The sequence below is a fragment of the Falco rusticolus genome, chromosome 1 (genome assembly GCF_015220075.1).
Source record: "Falco rusticolus isolate bFalRus1 chromosome 1, bFalRus1.pri, whole genome shotgun sequence".
NCBI classification, from domain to species: Eukaryota; Metazoa; Chordata; class Aves; order Falconiformes; family Falconidae; genus Falco; species Falco rusticolus.
Window position 1 is genome coordinate 905239 of NC_051187.1, and position 21083 is coordinate 926321.

Consider the following 21083-nt stretch of genomic DNA (forward strand, 5'->3'; position numbering starts at 1 on the left):
GAATAGAAACCGAAACTAAGCTGGGGCTGCCCTGTGGCTCAGGGCCTGAAGGCAGGCTCGGGCACAGCTCCTCCTGCTAAAGCTGTCGCAGGTTTTGCAGGAGTTCAGAGGTGCCCGGGGAGCACAGAGCTCCGGGGCCAGTAGCCGCTGCCGCTGGAAGCTGTGGGAGTGTTTGTTTCTGCAGCGGAGCAGCGCTGGGCGGCGAGTTCTTGCTGCACCGGCAGCGGATAAACATTTGCAGAGCGGGAAGGGCACCGGCGCCCTCTTTTCCTGTCCCCTCCAGCCATGTCGCCGCACAAGGAGTGACCAGGGCCGAGGTGGAGCAGATGTGACCCGCGTCTTTCCACGCCGCGTGAAGAGCAGCCCTGGCTGCCCGAGCTGGTGCTGAGAGCCGGAGCTCGGCAGGAGGGGGCTCAGGTAAGCCCTTGCCCTGGGATGCTGGGAGAAGCGAGAGTAGGAAAAGCAAAGGGTATGGGGGCAAAAAGGGCTGGTCGCGTGTAAATAGCATGCATGCTTGAACCCGTGTGTGCAGGTGAGTGTGGAAGCACTAGCGAAGATTGGGGCTGCAGGGAGCCCATCTTCTGCTCAGTCCCGGTTGGATCTGGGGACAGGGTGACAGCTGTGTCCCCATCTCTGGCTGTGGCATCCAGCAGGATGTTTTCCACTAATGCACTTGCCATCCCCACGGCTGCTGGCAGGCCCTGTCCTGCATCCCTGCACCTGGGGGGGCAACGGGAGAGACAGGTGCCCCACGCCCACCCCGGTCACAGCCCCGCTCCCGCAGCCGGACGGCCTGTTTATGGCCGTTTGCTGCCCGTGCTACCGCAGCACCTCAGAGACCCGACGGGAAGAAGAAATAACCGGGACCAAGAAGCAATTACAGGCGGCCTGCGGGACGCTGCCCGGCAGGCGGCAGGGGGTTGGGTCGGTGCCTCCCCAGCCCAAAGCCGAACGCAGCGGGGCTGGGCCGGCGCTCTGGGGACTCCTGAACCGGGGCTCAGCAGGGCCAGGGGGAGCTGCGCCCCAGCCCATCCCCACAGGGACTGCCCCGCCGGCCCTGGGCAGCTGGAGCGGGTGGTGGGCGCCCAGCTCTGGGCTGGCAGCAGCCCCCCGGAGGGGTGATGGCGCCCCCAAGCCCCCGCAGCGGGCCGGCCCTGGGGGGCCCGTGGGGCACCCCGGGGAGAGCCGAGCACCCGCCGCCTCCCGCCGGAGCAGCCCTTTGCTGCGCCTCCCCGGTGCCCGGGAGGATGCTCGGTGGTCCGGGCCGCTCCCGGTCACCGCTGCCGGCTAGGCCCTCGGCGGGGGCGGACACGGGACCCCCGCCCGGTTCCGGCCGCCGCGGCGGGGCGGGCCCCGGTGAGAGGGGCCGGGCCGGGGGGCGGGCCCGGGTGGCGGCGGTGACGTCCCAGAAACGAAACTCGGCGGCTCCGCGGAAAAGCGAAACTTCACTCGCCGGGAGGCGGCGGCTCAGCTTGGTGGAGCGGCTGCTGCAGGTGCCGGTCCCCGCTCCGGCCCCCGCCCCGACGGTGAGTTGCGTTGTCTTGGCAGGTAGCGGGCCAGGCCGAGCGGCGGTCCGCGGCACCGGGCCTGGGTTTGCGGAGGGCTCCGGTGCGGGCGGCGCTGTGCGGGGGGCTCCCGCCGGGCCCGGGGGGGGCGGTGCGCTGCGGGCTCCGGGCCCCGCTGCAGCCTCCCGGTGCACCCCGACCCTTTCGTGCGCCCCGACCCTCCGGTGCGCCTCGAGCTCCCCGGTGACCTCCGACCCTCCAGTGCACCCCGACCCCGCGGAGCGCCGGACTCTCCGGTGAGCCATAAGCTCCCCGGTGATCCCCGACCGCCTGGCGAGCCTCGACCTCGCGGTGCTGCCAGGCCCTCCGATGCGCCTCGAGCTCGCCGGTAACCACCGACGCGCCGGTGCGTCCGGCTGTCTCCTGAGCACTCTCCTCTTCCTCTGGCCTCCCCGTTCACCCGGGACACCCCTAACACCTTCGTGACCCCGGTCCGGCCCGCAGCGCGGGCTGGGGGCTGGGAGCCGCGGGCAGCTCCGCCCCTCCCCTAACGGGCTTCATTTGCTTTCCGTCGCCCCTTCGCCACGCCATTGGCTTAGCCACCCGGTTCATTTGCATATACGCCCGGGAGGCGGTGGGGGTTGGTCCTTCGCCGTGAACGAGCGGCATCTCATTTGCATATATAGGCTCCGCCCAAGGGTCAGTCCCGCCTCCGCCACGGGCGGTGCAGGTGAGGGCGGGGCTGCGGGCCCCGGGGGGACCGGACGCGGCCCCCGCCTGCCTGGAAGCAGCGGCGCCCTGCGGGCATCCCGGGAGCGGGGAGCGGGGCCGACCCGGAGGCATTACGTGAGGCCTCACGTGAGGCCTCCCGCGTCCAGGCCCGCTGGGTCGCTCTGCCCCGGTGCGTTCCCAGCTGTGTTTAATTGTAGAGAGGGCTTGGCGCGGGGCGGTTGGGGCTGGCCTTACCGATTTTGTACAAGTGCTGGCGGTGTCCCCGCGGCAGGTGGGCCGGTGCCGCTGAAGGGAGCGGCCGTTGGCTTGCCCGCGGGGTGGCTCCCGAAAATAAGAGAGAGGCTGGGCGGAGGGTTCTGTGACAAGGAGTTTGTTCCCGCACGTTAATGCCTGCGTGTGTCTCTGCCCCAATCCCTGTCTCTCCCTCTGTGGCTCCGGAAGGCTCGTGGCTGGGATGAGGTGCCAGCGGTGTCACGCCGGGCCCGGGGGCGGCTTCCCCGGCTCCCGCAGCCAATGCCGGGCCCAGCCGGCCGCCGGGGCCTCAGGCACGGGGGGGCTGGTGGGCATGGCGGGGGGCTGGTTGGGGCACCCTGGCCGGAGGCATCGGGCAGGCACTGGTGCTTATGTAGCTCTGGCCAGGTGTCGTGGTTTAATGGGGAAAATGAACTCTGACCCCAGCTGAAACCAGGCAGCGGGTGGCTGGAGCTGCTCTCCTCTCCAGCATCCCTGGCGCTGCTGGCCGGAGATGGAGTTTTCCTCGCTTTGCAGTGGCTGGCGGGGGATGGAGTGTGGAGCGAGTCAGTCGCTGATGCCTCCTACACATTCTCCATGCTCAAATCTCCAGTGTGGAACTAGTTTCTGTTTTGGCAATGAACTGATGCCGTTTTTATGGAACGCTGTATTACAAAGGCTGATCTAGGCCCTCTTGAACCAGAACTCCCTGTCTTAAGCTCGTTGTTAGGTTTAGAGTTCACTCCTTGAATTTCTGTTTGCCAACACGTTAATCCTGCCCCTACAAACAGTTAACAGAATCAAGTACACAATTAACGCAGTTACACTGGGGGAAATATTTCCTAATCCTGTATTTGCTTAAACAGAGAATGACCGGGGCCACTAGCGTTGCTTTTGGTTTGTTGATATGAAGCAGTAGGATCCTAAAATAGTACACTACGTCAGAACAAGGCTGCTGTAGTCCTGACAAGATCAGTTCTTAGCAAATCCTTCTGCAACCTGGAATGGCAAGGTAACAAATGCAAGATCTCCAGCTCTTAAATGCTGTAGGCAAAACAGCCAAAGCATCTGTTTTTGGTGGTCTGAAAGTTTCGTCCCTGCTTCTGCCAATGATTAAAGTTGGTGGAAGTTGTAGCATTTTGCCAGGTAGATGTGCAGGCTGTCTGGGGGCCCAGGAAGCTTCACTATGTAAATATGTGCAGGTCAGGTCCTGTCAACAGAGTGCCTGAGGAGCAGGGAAGAGCTCAGGAAAGAGTTTAAAGTCTTCAGAGAATGGTGTGCTGGAAAATTGGATGTGAAACAATATTGTGAAGGGTGCCTGTTTCAGGTATGAAACAACCCACTCTCATTAAGCACAGTGCAGCCTTTGGACTGTAATATGCAAAGGAGCTGTGAGCTACCTTCACTGTGATTTTTGTGCTCCTGCTCCCAGAAATACACAGAGGAAATCAATGTCTCTTGGTGTTGGTTGATCTTCACTCAAAGAGGTTAAAAGCTTTTGCTCTCAAAATTGGGGTAGAGGCAGTGCTGAAGAGCCTGCGAAAGAGGTCTGCACAAGGTAGAGATCTGCTCTGACGTCCGACTTGGATCTGAGCTGCCATTTCACAAGTTTTAAGGACTGGATAAAACTGTTGAAGATAAAAAGGGAGTTTCACATGCCTCCATGGACGTGACACTCAGCTGCATGGTAGAGGTCACACAACCAGTCCAGAAGGCTGTGAAAATGCCAGTGTCCTGTCACTGCACGTCTAGGAGGTGGTTGAGCACTTTGACAGGTAGCTGTGGTTCCCAGTGCCTGCTGCTTTGGCCAGTAGCATGTTAGCTGGAGGTAGGATGGGCATAGATTGGTACCTCAATACAGTGGTTTCTTTTAATAATTCTTCTACAGACTTCAGGGGCCCTGGAGAGGAAGGAGGGATGTGCTAGGGAAGGATGGTGTCATTGCTAGTGGTGGCTATTGAACAGCGCTCCTGTGTGGTGTTTATGTCCTGGTTTTGGCTAGGATAGAGTTATCTTTCTTCCCAGTAGCTGGTACAGTGCTGTGTTTTGGATTTAAGATGAGAATAATGTTGATAACACACTGATGTTCTAGTTGTTGCTGTTTATGACAAGTCAAGGACTTTTCAGCTTCTCACGCTGCCCTGCCAGCGAGGAGGCTGGGGGGCACAAGAAGCTGGGAGGGGACACAGCCAGGACAGCTGACCCAAAGTGGCCAAAGGGATATTTCCCTACCGTATGATGTCACGCTGAACAAAAAAGCAAGGGAGGGTGGCCGGGGGTGGTGGCCTGCTGCTTGGGGACTGGCTGGGCACCGGTCAGTGGGTGGTGAGCAGTTGCATTGTGCACCACTTGTTTTGTATATTCTTTTATCATTATTATAATTTTCCTTTCCTTTCCTGTCCTGTTAAACTGCCTTTATCTCAACCCATGAGTTTTACCTTTTTTCCCCAATTCTGTCCCCCATTCAGGGGCTTTGAGCAACCTGGTCTAGTGGAAAGTGTCTCTTCCCATGGCAGTGGGGTGGGGATGGAACTAAGTGATATGTAAGGTCCCTTCCAACCCAAACCATTCTGTGATCCCACTCGGGTGGAGGGAGTGCAGGGCTGAGTGTTGTTTAGCTGCCTGCTGTGTTAAACCACAACAGTTCGATTGAAATGTGTAGTCATCAGCAGACCCTGCTTGCTCACCGCCAGCTGAGAACTATTTTCTTTCCTGACTCTCCAGTTTAACAATGAACCTTGCCTCTGTTGCAGAAAGAGAGGTGAAGCTCTCTCCAGTCCCCGATACAGGAGCAGAGCCTGGAGGAGAGGTGAAGGGAGAAGTTGCCGACGGGCATTCTCCCACTGCTGAAACAAAGGAGGTGGAGGGAGGATCGCTGATGGAGAACACAAGAGCTCTGATCAATACCTCAGAGTCCACACCTGACTGCACTGCAGGAGGGCCTCCCTCCTCTACGGAGACACAGGAAGGGTGGGAAGAAGAGGGAGCGTCACTGCTGGAGGATATAACGGCTGCAAGTGATACCTCAGAGACTGCACCTCAGTGCGTGGTTGGTGATTCTTCTGAGAAGTCACTGAAGAGGGTAAGGCTCTTTGTTGGTGTTGAGGAGCAGGAGTAGCTGGTAACCTGTTGCTCTTTTTTTGTAAAGCAATGAGGCTGGGCTGCATTGCCACAAGTCTCTTTGGCCTGCATCTCGATGTTGCTGCCTGTGTTTCCAGGCAAACTGCAGATGTATCTGCTTCCATTAAGTGTTGTGTAGGCAGGCGGCTGATGTGCTGAGTGGTACAGCTCCCCCAGCAGAACCTTTGCTGCATGGAGGGAAATGGTACAGAATTCAGCTCAGTAACTGGTCTGGTCTTGTTAGTGAGCATCAGGCTCAGTGCTGAGAAAGTCTTGAATATTAAAACCAGAATTCTCAAGAGTTTCTTGATCTCAGGAGTTCCGCCTGCTATAGAAGATGGTAGCTGGTCTTGTCCCTTCTCTTCCTGATCATTCTCTGTTAACTCAATGTAGCAGGAAGATGTTGGTACTAGCTGCAATGGAGGAGGTGACAAAGAATTTCTCTTCGACAATGAATAAACAGACATTGTGGTGTTCTTTTTTTTTAATAGAAAAGAAGAAGGAATAGAGCAAAAAAGGGTACTTCCAGCTCCAGGGAGCCCGACTCCCTGCCTCCTCAAAGCACAGCACCAGCTCAAACCACAGCATTGTCTGATACACATGTTATTCCACAAGAGGCACAAACTGTGGGCAGTGAAGTAGACAAACCAGGGGCTGATGTACTTGCTGGTGAGACTGGAAGCACACATGAAAGTGACAGAGCATTGGGTCACTTGGGAAAGGAAGCTGGGAGTCTGGAAGCAATTGCAGAAGGCAGCCACAGCACTGTAGGTGTGATGACCCCACCAAAGCAGAGCAGCACAGACAATGTGGCTGCCCCATCTCCAAGCTCTGCAGCCCCAAAGGAGAAGGTGGAGGGTGGAAGTACCACAGAGTGCAGAGAAGTGGTCAGGAGTAACATGGAAGGGGACAGTCGTGACTGTGACACTGGCCAGCTTCCAGAAACCGGTCCAGATTCCCAGTCCTTGGGTAGCCATAAGAAACTGGCCTCAACAGGGGAGAGAGCAAGCATTTCCTCTGGGTTGTCTCCTGGTACAGGAGCACCTAAAAGCAAGCCTGCAGCTCCTTGTGCTGAGCATCAAAGTCCAGCGAAAAAGACTCCACCTGTGGTCAAAAGCTCACAGGCTAGGAAGAGTGAAGAAGGCTCTAGGCAGAAAGCGAGCTGTTCGACTACCAAGGTAAGCATGTATGCAAACACTCTGGTGAGTATTTGGTTGAGTTGGGAAAAGTTTCCTTAGAACTTGTTTGTGCTGTTAGTAAAGCTGAAGACTACAAGGCTGGAGAAAAATCTGGGAACACTATGACACGGTTTGGGTTTTCTTGAGTTTTGCTCTCCTGCGTGTTCTAGCACTGCTCTTTCACTGAGTGGTTGCTCAGTTACCCCCAGGAGCTGTGACCTTGTCTCCTCTCCAGCCAGCTCTTCCAGGTGTGCTCTTCAGTGAGCTCTTGGATCTCCTCTGAGGAAATCTTCATGCTTTGCAGGTGTTTGTGCTCCACTTAGGGACGGGCCTGTTAAGCTGTAAATTGCTGTTGGTTATCTTTCACTTTCTTTATGCCCCATCCTCTGGGGACCTATGGCTTGTTGGCCTGACTTCTTGCCAATGTATGTGGGCTGTGTTCCTCTTGGAATCACGCAACATTTTTCTTAACCAGTAGCTTTCCTCAGTGGGGAATTAGCATTTCCAGAAGTATGAAGCTAGTTGATATGTTGTGATTTCTGGGTGTCCCCACCCATCTGAAGCAATGTTGGATATTTCTGTGGATTATGTGCTTCCAGGGCCTCCTGTTTAATTGGGTATTGCCCATCTTCCTGTTGCAGAATGAAGACACAAAGGAGAAAAAGACCACCCCAGGTGAAGTCACTGAGAAGGCAAGTCAGACCAAAGGACCTAAGGCTGCTAGAAAGGTCAATGCCTCGGCTGTTACAGACAGTTGCAAGGAGAAAAAGCAACAAAGGAACCAGCAACCTGTGGATAAGGTTATAGAAAGGTCAGAACACCCCTACTGCTACCCAGCATTCTTCACTTACAGGATTTGATGTGAGAAGGACTAGAGAAGTCCAGACTGAGGCAGGGGAGGGACTGAAGTATGAAGATTGGTCTGTATGTATCTTGGATATGTGGAAGTAGAATTGCCTTAAAACTGAGACTACTGCTCGTGCCAAAGAGAGGCAATGTTTGATTGGGAGTTGTAGCACAGGTCATGTACTGGGTAACGTGGTACACTTGGTACTTGAACCTTTTTGGGTATGTGATGATTAAAAAAAAAAAGATAGCCCTTTTATTTCTTATTCTTACAAGCAACATGTGCTTCACACATGCAGCTCTTCAAATTAATGGTGTGAAGTGCTATTTTGATTAGTATAACTTGTTTTGCTTAATCTGTATGTGCTGGGAGAGGTATAAAGTGTAGCTGTTTCAGGTGACTGCTGGGTGAGGTATTTCTGTGGGCTCACCAATGCAGTGACCCAGATACATGTGGCCAGAGCATTTCATGCTGCCTTTAGGAATTCATTTTTCCTTTTTGCACTAGGCTTTACGCCAGGCTTGCTCTGTAGCATCAGTTTGAGTGAGCTGTTGACAGAGCTTATGGGTCTTGTATCCAGTAAGCTAGTGGCTCAAATCTTATTTGTTGTTTATAATGATTTGTGCAATTAAAAAGTAAAAATTGTAATTCTTCTTATTTTCCTTCTAATTATTTCCTGTAGTCCTGTGAGCCGAAGTGAAGGTGTTACAGTATATTTCCATGCCATATTATCCAAAGACTTCAAACTAAACCCAGAGATTCATAAAGTGTTCATCAGGGGTGAAGGCATTTACCCCTACACAGACTGGGAGGATGCTGTTTGTGAGCTGAATTGCACCAAGTACGTACCCTCTTGAGTCACACAGACACACAGGAGTGTTTTGGCTCCTGAGAACAGGATGCAATGTGGTATTTCATCTAATACGTAAGACTGTAGCTATATGCCCATAGGTGCATATTGCTAGAAAGGGTTTTCATAATGGAGATAACTATTCTAAAACTTTCATCATGAAAGAATAATCACCATTCCTGTTACAAAGTGGTGCATAGAAAAGGAGGTGTAGAGATCAGCTGACATGTCGTTTGTCTTCCTTTGCTGTGTTTTGTGTTTCCTAGATGTCTAGAAGAACATGGATACCTCATTGAAGGTGCTGTAACTCTTGCAAAAGTAAATGTGTATAAGCACATTCATTATAAATATTGGGTTACCTGTGGTGAAGGGAGCTACGAATTTATTTACAAGCATTCAGTAGCAAGTAATCCTGTGAATCGCTGCTTATTCATAAGAGGCAACTTGCTCAACAATGGAGGTGAGCTTTTCTGACTGGATCTGCATATTGGGATGATCTCTAACTTCATATGGACTAGCATTGTTATTAGATAGCGCTGTCTGAAGTTGAAAACGTAACGGGTCAGTGGGGTTATTTCTGTGGACAGCTGAGAGAGTGAAGCCATATGCAAATGTGTATGTGTTTGCCAAATGATTGTTTTCCTGTGTTTTCATCTGTGTTGCTTATTCTAGAATGGCATCAGTATGATGATATTGTGTGTGCAAAGCCTTCTGTAATGAAAAACCTCAAGAATATGTTATTTCGTGATGAAAATAAAGGCGTGGTGGATGGGAAGATAATAGCTGCGAATATTATGTTAGAAAGTATCTTCAGCATTCTTGGAACCTGGAGTCCCAACAACCTGAGAAACTGCCTCTTCCAGCTGAGGCAGTTTTGTGTTGTTACAGCAGACCCATGGGTACATGATGGTGTGGAAATGCAATGGACAGAGTTAAACTTTGGCGCGCAGCAGGTAATCTTTCTTCTAACAGGTACCAGAAAACAGATATTGTTACTAAACACACAACTTTCCATTTTGCTGTTGACCTTGTTGGGTTAATTTTGCTTTTCCAGTCAAAAAAAAGTTCAGGTGTGACAGAATGAGCAGGAATCCTTTTTGGGAGAGTGCCCCTGTCTGCCTTGGGAACTTCAGTCACACCTTTGCAATTAGGTGCTGTTCTGAGTATCCCGTGTTGGTCAGCGGCAGAGCTGTGATGTGGTATCTTCTTACTTGAGGGGTTTTGTGTCCAGATATTAATTTTCTAAGCCTGGCCCTTTAGTTCTGCTGCCTGTCACTCTGTTACCAACTTACCTGATCCAGTCTTTGACCCCAAACCTGCCTTTTTTTTTCTTTTTATTTGTTTGAGACAAGCTCCTCCTGGTTCGGTTCTACGCAGTGATGCAGACGGGGCTTCTGGAGTCCCAAGTTTCTTACCTGGTAGAATTATGGAATATGACAGAGTCATGTTGTCTTTGAGTGTTCAGACCGGTGTCAGGGCTGCTTGTTTCTAAGTCTCCCGAGATGGCATGCCGGCCTAGCTTGGCAGAGTCCATGGGTGCTTCAAGTCACTGCTGGTTTTCAGAAGGGTGTTTTTTTTTTTTTTTTTTTTTTTTTTTTTTTTTTGGTTTCACCAGGCACCACAGTACTATGGACTGCCTGGACATAGTTTCAGAGTAGCTTTTAGGGGCTGTGGGTAAGGACAGAAATCTTTCTTCCTTTGACTCCCAGCCAACCCAGAGTCCACTGGGAAGCTGAAACCTGCTTGTGGCATGTGATGGTGACCTAAGGCAGCCCTGGGTGTCCAACTGCTCAGCTCACTGGCTCCCTTCCTGAGATCTGCCTTGGTCCGTTGACACTCCCCATCTCTGGTGGGCATGGGAAGCTGAAGCACTAGCTGAGTGGTGGGAGCTGGCAGCACAAAGAAGGGGCACCAAGCTGTCACAGGTCCTGGGGTGTTGCTCCTGATGTTCTGGTGGTGGTGTGTGCTTAGATCCTGTTACTGCTGTGGTGCTGCGAGGTGTGCAGGGCTATCAAGTGTCCTTGCTGTAACCAGCAGAAGAAAATGGCTTCAGAAGAAAAAGACTTGTTGGGGAGCTAATGTTGTCGTTGGTTTGTTTCTTCCCTTCTTTATCCTAGGTGAATGACTTACTGCTAAAGTATATGAAGAAAATTGCTCTTCCTTTCCTTGCACCAGAAGGTGCAAAAGCATCATGGGAGGACCTAGTAATAAAAAGTAAACTAGCTCTGGGGCTCACCATTCTCATAGTAGTTGACTTCTTCATGCTTCCAGCATCTAAAAGCGATCTGGTTGACCTGTGTAGCCTCTTGTGCTTGGATAATAAGGTGTCACAACAAGCCATACTGGATGAGATTAATGATATAGAAAAGGCTTTTGCAGGACTTGCTAGGTATGTATGTTACTGGAGCACTTATAAGGTAACTAGCTGGGCTGGTTTTGCTGCAGGTATAGCACCCTGTGATAAAACAATAAGGAATTCAGCGCTCTAGTGTCAGAGAATTGGAAAAAAAACAGATTTGAAGGTACCATTGGAGGTGTCCGTTCCAACGTCCAGCTCAAAGCGGGGCTAATATCTGGGCAAGGTTGCAGTGGAGTTCTAAAAAACTCCAGGGATGAGAACTGCACAACCTGCCTGGGGCTCTCTTACAGTCACATACCTTTCTCTCTGTGAAAAATATTTTCCTTTTGTCCAAACAGGATTTCCCTTACTGCAACTTGTCTCTGTTGCCAGAGTAGCAGATTGAGTTAAAACTATTCGGGTTTTATTTATATATTAAAATCTTATTTGTTATCCCTTTTCTGTCAAGCAGTTTCTAGCTTCTTACATGTTTACTGTTCATACTTACAAACTCCAGGAGTCGGGATCGTCATGTGTTTACTCATTTAAATTTAAATGCCATATTTGGATTCTTCTTGTCTCTCGACATGCATCATTACACATTTTCTGTTGTTTTTTTCCTCAGAGTGCCTACTTATTAAACAGTTAGAAAACAATCTATTTGGCACTCAATTTTCTAGTTCTTCATTTGCACAGCTGCAGCTATGAAATTTCCTTTTGGAGACCTTTTTTAGTACTTCAGCCCAGCCAAGGAGGCAGAGAATTGTCTCTAGAACGGGTGACTCTGCCCGGGTGTCACCCAGTCCCTGGCTGAGCTGGGGCAGCTCACTGGGAAACTAGATAAGAGTATTGGCACTTCCTAGTGCTATATTAGTAGGGTTTGTGTGGGGAGATTTGGGTGAGATTACAGCTTTGAATCTTAAACTTTTACCATATATACACTTCAATAGAGATAAGATTGAGCTAAAATACCAGACGTTATGTGAAGGTACACAGCAAGATTGAGATGTATCCTTCCCTGCTGCAGGACACTTGAGTCCTGGAAAAAGCTGTTTTTTTACTCTGTGTGTATGTGTTGGTATCTTTAACATTTTTTTATTTTTTTTTAGTTTGAAGGTTCACCTGACAAACTTGTGCCAGAGATGCATTGATGAGCAAGTGGAGCAGTGGGTGTGGATTCTTCCTCTTCTGCATTTCCTTGCTGCTCCTTCGCAGCATAACTACTTGCCAATGGAAGAAGATACCTGGGCGAGGCTGGAAGGGCTTCCATTTGCTGAAACAAGGAAGAAGCAAGATACGTGAGTTTTCCAGGATTACTAATTATATCCAGTGCCTTAACACTGCAGTTGGCGGTGATCACCTTACTTTATCTATTTTTTTTTTTTTTCTCCCTTGTTTTTAAGAAGTAAGAAACATAGCATGTTGATGGTGGGTATTTGGGATACATGAACACATGCATACTGGTTATTCAGAGATTGTAGTGTGTAGCAAAGCTGTGCAATGTATTTCCTTTCAGACACAAACAGCCCTTGATCCTGCAAGCTGTGGAGCAGCTTGCGTGGTTGGTGATGCCGGTATGTTAAAGCAGGTCATGAGAGATGCATTGTGCAGAATCTGAGCAAGACCTGGAGTTTATTTTCCTTGAGTGCTTCTGCTTAGTAGTTTGACACTGCTTCTGTGATCACTGAGTCTCGAGGTCTTCTACTGATCTTCAGCTGTAAATGAACAAAGCACAGAAGTGAGAACAAGAATACTCTGTCAGCTGAACAAACTCTTAGCCTTTTGTACCTTGAAAATGTGAAGATTTTGTTTTGTCTTCCCTCCAGGGGGACCCTACTGCAACTAATGAAAGAAAAGAAGTACTTGATGGAGCTTGATAAGACTCTGGTCAAGTCCTGGATCTCTGTGCTGCCCCTGGAGAGCCTGGCTGAATTTATAGAAGAGTTCTCCAGTGATTTGTTAGTTATTCTTCAAGGTGTTTCTTACAGATTAGAGAATGCTGACCTTTTCTGCAACAGTTCTAAGGTTTGTCTTCTGGAAGCTTTACCCAGCTGCGGTATAAAGGCTGAAACTGGGCTGTAGCATACCTTTTAGCAGGACTGACTGTCACTGGAGGGAACGTGGTTGGTAGCAGGTTGGAGCACAAAGAGCTTCAAATTTAGCTAAAAGCAAAACCAGTTGCCCTGAAGTAGGAGACTCCTAAGAGGAGATGAGATAGTGCATCTGTAGCAAGAAACTTTGTTGATGTTGGTGAGAGAAGGGTCTGCTTATCTGGCTTTGCTCTTAGTCAGTGATGGCCAGTACTTTAACCCTGAGATCCTCAGGTGGCTGCCTGAAACTGTTTTTGCACAGTTCTTGGAGGTATGGGCAAGGTGCTGCTGGTTTGAGAGATTTTCCCGCCTGTTGTGAAAACACTTGTATTTGTGTGAGGACAACAGGAACTGGACATTACAACTAATAATAATAAATTTTAAACCCTTAGATTGTAAGAAGTGCAGGTTTTGTTTGTACAAATAATAGCCACCTATATGTTGACTCTGACATCCAGTAAATAATTTTTGCAATTTTATGGTGTATTTATAAAAGCGTTGGAGAATGTATGGAAGAATAGCGAATTCCCTCTTTCGCAGCATCCCCTCAGCTAATGAGAAACCAGTCTGTAAAATTCCTTCCACAGTTTAATATTTCATTCCATCATTCTTTTAATAATTCTTTCCATTATTAGGTAATAGAGAGTCTTCTAAAGAGACTGCTGCGTACCTTGGATGAGAAACAGGCCAGGTAACTGAAGTGCACTTCTGTGAAAGCATCATCCTTTTTATTTACACTATCCCTGTAGGGGAGGGGTTATATTTCTAGCTTAAATGTATGCATTGGTATCTATATGAATTAGCAAATCTTGTATTTTTATTCCTCTGACAGCAACATTTTTTTAAGTCAGCTGAGGGAGAAGGGTGGTTAGTTGCTGTGCTGTATTGAATTTGGTGGGTTTTTTCTTTTCTCTGAACAGAAAAGAAATTCTTCCTCTTTATTCCTTTTTTTTAATACTCTATTCCTTTATCCTCTTCAGAGTTCTGGAAGCTCGGTCTTGGCAGTCCTACTTGAACTGCTGCCTCAATCTACACAAGAAGGCCTGCAAGTACACGAAGCTGGGGAAGTGGTTCAGGATTCCTGCCGCTTCTGCCACGATGATTTCGAAGGTTGCCAAACTTCAGCCTACAGAAGTGAGTACCAGAGAAACCATTCATGGGTTGATATGAACAACATATCTAGAAGTATTACAAAAATAGTAAAACAGACTGGTTTTAGATCATACCCATTCTCAGTTTGGAGAACTTAATACTCTAAATTAACTGAGATTGTGGTACTTTCAAGAAGTTGTGAAATCATTTAATGGTTTTGATTCTTCTTACTGACAATAAGGTCAAATGCCTTGGCTGGCTGTCGTGGGTTTTGTTTTATATCTGATTGTTTTTTCCCTTAGACATATGTTGCCTTTACTTCCTGGAATAAGCATTCTTAAGCACAAACTATTTGTAAGCATTGCATTTTCCCAGCCTTCCTCCATCTTTTATTCAAGCAGTAGTGGGTGTCTGTTGGCCATGTTTCTGTTTTGATGCATTTAGGCCTTCTCTCTTAGAAATATTTATTTAAATTAGTTGTACGTTGCTTTCCTGCTTGAATTGTTCTTATTTCTTCTTCTCCTGTGTGTGCAGAAGGTGCCAAGAGATGCTGTGCAGGAAGTTCTAGTGGTAGAAGTATTCAATGAAGCTCTGAGAGAGACTCGAACCTGGTTCAAAAATACTTTAAACCAGAAGTTATTGAAAGAATATGTGGACTATGTGGTGTTCTCATTTTCCTGGGAACCTCGGGTATGTGTCCTTTTCACATGATATGAATAGAAAAAGCATTTTACCATAGCTTAACCATATAGTTTGGAGTTTCATGGCTCTTTGCTGGGAACTGTAGGTGCTGTGGCTGGGTGAGGAATAAGATGGGGACAGGTAGTACAGAGCACTGAGGCTGAGAAGCTGCCTTGTTGGAAACACTATTGGGCTGAAAGACAAAGGGCTGTAATGGGTGCTGCACAGCTCACCTTATTTATCCTCTCTTGGCTGTTCCAAGAGGCACTGCTGGGATGAGGAGCTTCCCCTTGTTGGCATTTAGCTGGAGCTGTGGTCTGGCTCACTCTGTGTGTCCTACTGGCTGTCCTTCAGGCCTTCCAGCAGGCAAAGTGCAGAGCAGCTCCCTACAGTCCGATCCACGCTGCTCCCAGCCCTCCCTGACACGGTTTCCAGCATCAAAGTGGAAGTGGTTCATCCAAACGTCTCCTTTAGCGACTGGGACATTTTGACACTGGGACATTTTGACAACTGGGAGCGCTCTTTTTCCTCTGGATGGAAAAATTTGAAAGGATGGGAGTGGGGGGCCCTCCTCAGCATAGCTCTTGCATTCTGGATTTGAATGTTAAATCTCAGCACTCAGTGTTGTGGGTTTGTCTGCTTCTCACCTGCAGGCCTGGGATGAATTTGTGAAGATCAGCTGTCCAGATGAACAGTTCACCAAGAAGTGGAAGGGGACTTTACTTACAGATCTGAAGAGAAGAATTCAGGAGGTAGGGGGGACGACAGGCAGTGCTAGCGGGCCAGGTTGAGAGCGGAGAGGCAGTCATCCGTGCTGCCTAGAGAATAGCTTCTAGAGCCCTGAATAGGCGCATGAAAACGCTGTAGCTTTGGTCATAAAAATTGCCATTGCTGTTATAAACCATATTTTGGAGGCTCAAAAATTGGACATGGAAATGTACCTGGCTGTGTTCTTGGTGTCAGAGGCTCCAGTAGCCTGCTGGCCTGGCTGTAGTGCTGATCTGTTTCCAGCAGTGAGTGATAGCCTAATGCTTTAAAGGAAATTGCACATTGCAAGCAATTACCATCCATTTAGTTGTAAGATACAGTGGTGTAAAATAAGCACTCGGGGACTTACAGAAGCAAAATTGGTGCTTGTCTCTTTTCATTCATTGTGCAGAAATTGTCATCCAGGCTCCCAAATGTGTAGGTCCCCTCTAAATCGGGCTTGTGGATCATCTTTTCTCCTTTCTACATTAGTTGCAAAATTCTCGAAGGCATTGATTTTCATGGTATAATCAGGAAACAAATATTGTCTGGTGGAAGCTTGGCTTGGAGAGATGCGTATTAAGTAATCACACATTTTAGATGGAAACAGTGAAAAGATTTTCCAGACATTTATTTGTGTTTTGTTTCTCTTCCAGGCCCTGGTAAATGGGCTGGTGCTTGGCTCTACTAGGAAACTTAAATTTTTTTACTTTAGTTCCTTTTTTTGTCTTAATAGCAGCACTCCTTTATGCTTTCAGGAAAAAAACCACTTTGGAAACTTTAAGTTGATAAGAAATTGCCTTTTTGCCCTACAGGAGCTTCCAGTTAACCAAATCTTAGTCTACTGCTGTCAGCACTGCCAATTTACAGAACTTGAGTCTTCCATTGAGTCATGTTTCCGTGATTGTGCCACAGAGGCTGTAACTGCAGCTTGCCAGGTACTGTAATTTCCCCCTCGAGGTAGGAAAAGGAAAAGTCAAATTTTGTGTTGCATGGTATAGGAATGTGCGTTGTGGTTGAAGGAGAGTTGTGCATTGCTCTCATTGCTTGATTTGCTGTGGAATGTTTAAGTTAAACCACGAAAAAAACATTTTGGCAAGAAATCAGGAAATGAGGATGCACTTAAAAGGGTCCATCAAAAATACTTGTAATGCTTTTGCCATCATGGCTTCTGGCGCCAGTCACATCATACAGCTTTCTTGGAATATGCCTCAGCACTGGAGGTGTGACTTGACATCAGTGCCTGATCCTGAGATGGATGGACACAGTGTAATCCAAAACCCTGATGCATTCTTCCCTGCTGTCTTGTGTGCCTCATGCAGACTCAGATCAATCTCCTCGAGAAGATATCTTCCTACAACGTGGGCCGATTCAGTCAGCTCGTTTCAACCATTATTGTGAAGTCGTGGCCAATCAAGACTGGGCAGTTTGAGGATGATTTTGACAAGATTTTGCACCACGTGCTTACGTGGCCTGACATCAAACATATCTTCAGCTTTAATGGTATGTCTATTAGCTATATTTATAGAAGTCTATAAAAAGCTGTGCTCTGCCTTGCAACTCCCACTTTGCAGAGCAGCAAACAAATACAGAAAAATTGTCCTGCTCTTGTTTTAATCCCCATCTCAAAGCTCAAGTTATTCAGTCTTTGTTTTTGGAGAGGAAAGGCTAAGGAAGAGGGAGCTAGTATTCCTCTTATGCTAATCCACTGCAGCAACTTCAGGACTTGTACTGGATTGCTGAACCTGTAGATCAAGTGGATTTGTGGAATGTAACTTCTTTCTCTGAGAAGTTCTAATAAGTTATTGCTACACAAAAAATGCAAAAGTGTTGGTCGTGTGAATGGATTGGAACTGCTTGTTCCTTCCACAGGTTTTGTGTACGGGCTCTGCATGGGAAGGTTTCTGAATGTGCTCCTGAGATCCTGGCTGTTACTGTTCAGGAAAACATGAGGGGCTGGAGGGTGGTGTGATAAGTTCACAGGCTTTTGGGTAGGGCTTCAAATGGGAAATGGAAGGACTTTGTATCATGACATTGAATAGTTATTGATTCTGTCTATTTTTTGTGAAGCAGGGCTGATCTAGGTTTTACATGCTTTGTTTCTGGAATAGGAACAAACACAAAGCTCCTAGAAGAACTTACGGATGAAGCAAAGAATGTCATGGCCACAGCAGACTCAGTGTTTATGGGTGTCAACAATGACATCCAGAAGGGCTGTATCCTTGTGAAACATCTGGAAGAGATTTTCCAGCATGAGAAGCAGTTCATCTGTATCTGGGAGATAAGTAAGAGCACCCTTCAAAGGTGGCATTGTAGGCTTATGGCATCACTGTAGTGATGGATGGTCTACTGGGTTAACCTACTTCGGTGATCAGTAATGCTGATTAGGTGCTTCAGCAGTTAGCAGTGCTGCCCTTGCCTTTGTCCTTTATACTGAACTCTCAGCTCCTGTTTGTTTGTCTGCATTTCAGTGTGGTGTTTGTGACTCTGAAAATCTAAACCTGAGTTATGGGTGCAGGGGGTGGGAAGTATCTGTCTTGTGATTACACATGAGTTTTCTTTCAGAGCACCAGTGGCTCTTAGGCGAAGACAAAGAACTACTCCAGAGAGAACTGAAAGAATTGCTGCAGAGGAGGCAAGAAGAAGTAACGCTTCTCAAAAAAGAGAAAAAAGCAATCGGAACCTTTCTGAGCATGTGCAGGAAGGTGCAAGCATCTGTGAAAGGTAGTTTTCTGGGGGAGTAATTTGAAAGTAGCAACTCCAGAAAACATAGTTTTCACTAAAGTGACTAGGTTTTGTAAACAGGTTTTATTCTAAACCACAGCAAGGATGAGGAGAGGTGGGGGAAGTAAACCTAGAACATCTGAGGGATCAAGTGAGTGCTTATGCCTCATGTGATATTTGTAAGGGTCCACATGCCCAGCAGCATCTTGCAGCTCGGCAGATTAGATGAAGTAAGCTGGACACAGGCTAGACATCTGATCTGTCTCTGACCTGTCTGTCTGTTTTGAAGTGGATGTAGGTGAAGTAGAATTTCAACACTTGGAAGATCTTAACTCAAAAAGACTAAATACAGTTGTGAACGTGGGAGAGAGACCCCTACAGACCTTCTACAGCTTGAGCCCGAAGCTGAAAGAATTTGCCCAGAAAATGCACTCTTTTAAGGATAGCCTGATCTTCGAGCAGTTCTGGGAGGAAGCAGCACAGAAGGCAGGAGAGGAGTATGAAAATTCAGAAGAGGAGGAGGAGGAAGAGAGAATTGTTTCTGCATTGGACCTTGGTAATGTCTTCAGCAGTCTAATCCACCCTTGCTTTGTGAACTATGAAAAGTTGTATGATGATCTCAGATCTGGAAGTCTCACACTTTCTGCAGTTGATAAAATTTTTCAAGAATTCATAAGTCATCCTGAAGATATCAGAAGTGAACTAAATACTCTGTGTGAGCTTAGACCTGGAGAAGATAGAGATTGGGTTGTTCAGCGATTTCAGCAGATACAGCAATACCATGAAATGCATTTAACTTTTGATGCTGCGAAGATCATTGCCAGTGTCAAAGAGAGTTTAAACCTCTCGGGTGACTTCAGTATCCTGGAGAAGTTGTTGGACATAGTAAGTATCCACTTCAGCTCTGTACTGGCAGGGTGTTGACTAGAAAGCTCAGGTAGATCTGAACCTTTCCACAAGTCTATCCCAGTCTGTCAAGAGCTATTCCCTGTCCCACAATGCTTATTTGAGATAAAAATTAAGTGTTTAAACAAAGTGCTTTTGTGTAATCTTTCTTAAGAGAGAAGATGGTATTCCTCTGTTTGGGGTGTGGCTTTGCAGAGGGCTTTGCTTTCCCCGCTAGAGAATGGATTGTATTCCCATTTTCAGACTGAATGTTTGCACCACTTGCTTTATAGACAGAAAAGCTTGAATCGTACAAGACACAAAAGCTGGATTCAATCAGCCCTGAGCTTATGCAAGCTAAGAGACTGCTGCAGGGGATCACTCTGAACCGTCGTGGGTGTCTGAGAGAGCTGGCTCAGCAGAAGGAGTTTGTCTGCTGGGTCAGAGAAGCGCTGCAAGGTGTGTACTGCTCACCTAGGAATTAGGTAGATAGGTCAGGGATATGGCATTCCTTCTGCCCCCACACAAACTGGCATCCCTTCTAGTACTATCTGCTTTATGCCTTCGCAGCTTCTGGTATTGATGGTTACAAGCATCTCTTATGGGTTTTGGTGTGGGATGTGCTATGAATAGTCCCTTTAAACATGCCTGTGCTGCTGTAGTCTCGTGCAGCGCACAGTAGCTACCCTACCCGATAGCTGGGCTTGGTGTGAAGGGTTGTAACAGCTGCTACTATTCAGCTCAGATTGGTTATTTGAGGGAACAGAAGCCATCCATTTAACAGGATGCCAGCATTCTGATTAGTTGTGTCTGCCCAGCTCAGTTGTCTTACATGCAGACACACACCCCCCTTGCACTGCTCCTGTCCTGGCTGGGTGTTCATGGAATGCGGGGAGAAGGCAGGGCCAAGGATGTCATTCATGTGGATGAATCGCCTAGTAAAGTTGCTGACAGGATGGGTGGAGGGAAGTTGCAGAGGGGGTGCAGTTCAAAGGCATTCCTTCTGCATTTTCTGCAAAAGGTGGTGATGTGGAATTACATTAAAGCCGCCTCATTTGTTGTTCATTCATGTGTTATTTTCATTTAAGATATAAATGAGCTGAAGGTATTTGTAGACTTGGCATCCATCTCTGCTGGGGAGAATGACATGGATGTGGACCGCGTGGCGTGTTTCCATGACAGCGTGCATGGCTACTCTTCCCTGCTCTATGAGCTTAGACAAGATTCGGGGTTTGAGGACTTCATGCACTGCTTGAAGAAGCTGTGGCGAGCCCTGGACAGTGATGAGAGTCTTCCAAAGAAACTGGTGAGTTCTGCTGGACCAGGTCCTCTCTACATCCTCTTGCGTTTCTGCCTTCCAAGAGTGGCTGGAAGATTGCACAGAGCAAGTCACACTTGTGTGGGGACATCACAGCAGCTCTTATTATTAGGAAAAAAAAAAAAATCATGTTTCTGTGGCACAAAAATTCACCACAGCAACTGCAAGTGGTATAGTATGGATTGCTCCAGATTGCCGCTGAAGCTTTTAAGTGTGACATGGTATAGATTTGCTCTTGCAAGTGTTTGAGTGATGATGCAAAAGAGGGAAGGCGGATGGCTGGGAACTCTGTCTTATTTTTTGCAGCAGGGCACGTTTCTATAGCAAGAGGCATTGAAATGCTGTGGGGCTCTGTTCAGCTTCCTGTGGTGTTGGTAAAGAACAGCTGTGCAGAAGGATCAGGCTGTGGCCAGTAGTCATTCCTTTCTTCTTTCCCCATCCTGAAACTCTTAAGCCAGCCCAAGCTGTTTGTCCTGAACACAGATGGAATCCTGGAAAGAAGTGCCAAGTCAGAGTGATGAGGGCAGTGCCATGTCTTTTTTTCCCCACAGCGTGCTTCAGCTCAACATCTGGAGTGGCTGAAAACAGTGAAAGAGAGCCATGGGTCTGTGGAGCTGTCATCACTGTCACTGGCAGCTGCCATCAACAGCAGAGGAATATATGTTCTCACAGCACCAGCTGATGGCCAAAAGGTGAGGCTGCTTGGCTTTCCCTCCCTCCTGCAGACAATGCCCTGGCATGTCGG

General features: G+C 48.1%; 1 protein-coding gene across 7 annotated transcripts in view; it reads left to right on the forward strand.

Annotated features, from left to right (window-relative positions):
• The first annotated feature begins 49 nt into the window (after positions 1-49).
• The window catches only part of RNF213 (ring finger protein 213), a 55023-nt gene continuing 33989 nt past the window's right edge, over positions 50-21083 (forward strand). For 6 of the 7 annotated variants that reach the window (XM_037403566.1, XM_037403595.1, XM_037403586.1 and 3 more), the window contains exons 1-23: positions 50-417; positions 2649-2782; positions 5222-5550; positions 6080-6766; positions 7408-7577; positions 8296-8454; positions 8730-8923; positions 9136-9416; positions 10581-10852; positions 11911-12099; positions 12628-12826; positions 13527-13582; positions 13872-14025; positions 14518-14673; positions 15318-15416; positions 16227-16349; positions 16734-16914; positions 17523-17696; positions 17977-18135; positions 18425-19020; positions 19314-19479; positions 20109-20326; positions 20890-21030. In XM_037403566.1, coding sequence (XP_037259463.1) covers positions 2692-2782; positions 5222-5550; positions 6080-6766; positions 7408-7577; positions 8296-8454; positions 8730-8923; positions 9136-9416; positions 10581-10852; positions 11911-12099; positions 12628-12826; positions 13527-13582; positions 13872-14025; positions 14518-14673; positions 15318-15416; positions 16227-16349; positions 16734-16914; positions 17523-17696; positions 17977-18135; positions 18425-19020; positions 19314-19479; positions 20109-20326; positions 20890-21030 — 4794 coding nt within the window. In that variant the 5' untranslated portion in view covers positions 50-417; positions 2649-2691. The remainder of the gene's footprint in view (positions 418-2648; positions 2783-5221; positions 5551-6079; positions 6767-7407; positions 7578-8295; positions 8455-8729; positions 8924-9135; positions 9417-10580; positions 10853-11910; positions 12100-12627; positions 12827-13526; positions 13583-13871; positions 14026-14517; positions 14674-15317; positions 15417-16226; positions 16350-16733; positions 16915-17522; positions 17697-17976; positions 18136-18424; positions 19021-19313; positions 19480-20108; positions 20327-20889; positions 21031-21083) is intronic. The other variant, XM_037403576.1, reaches the window with a different exon arrangement.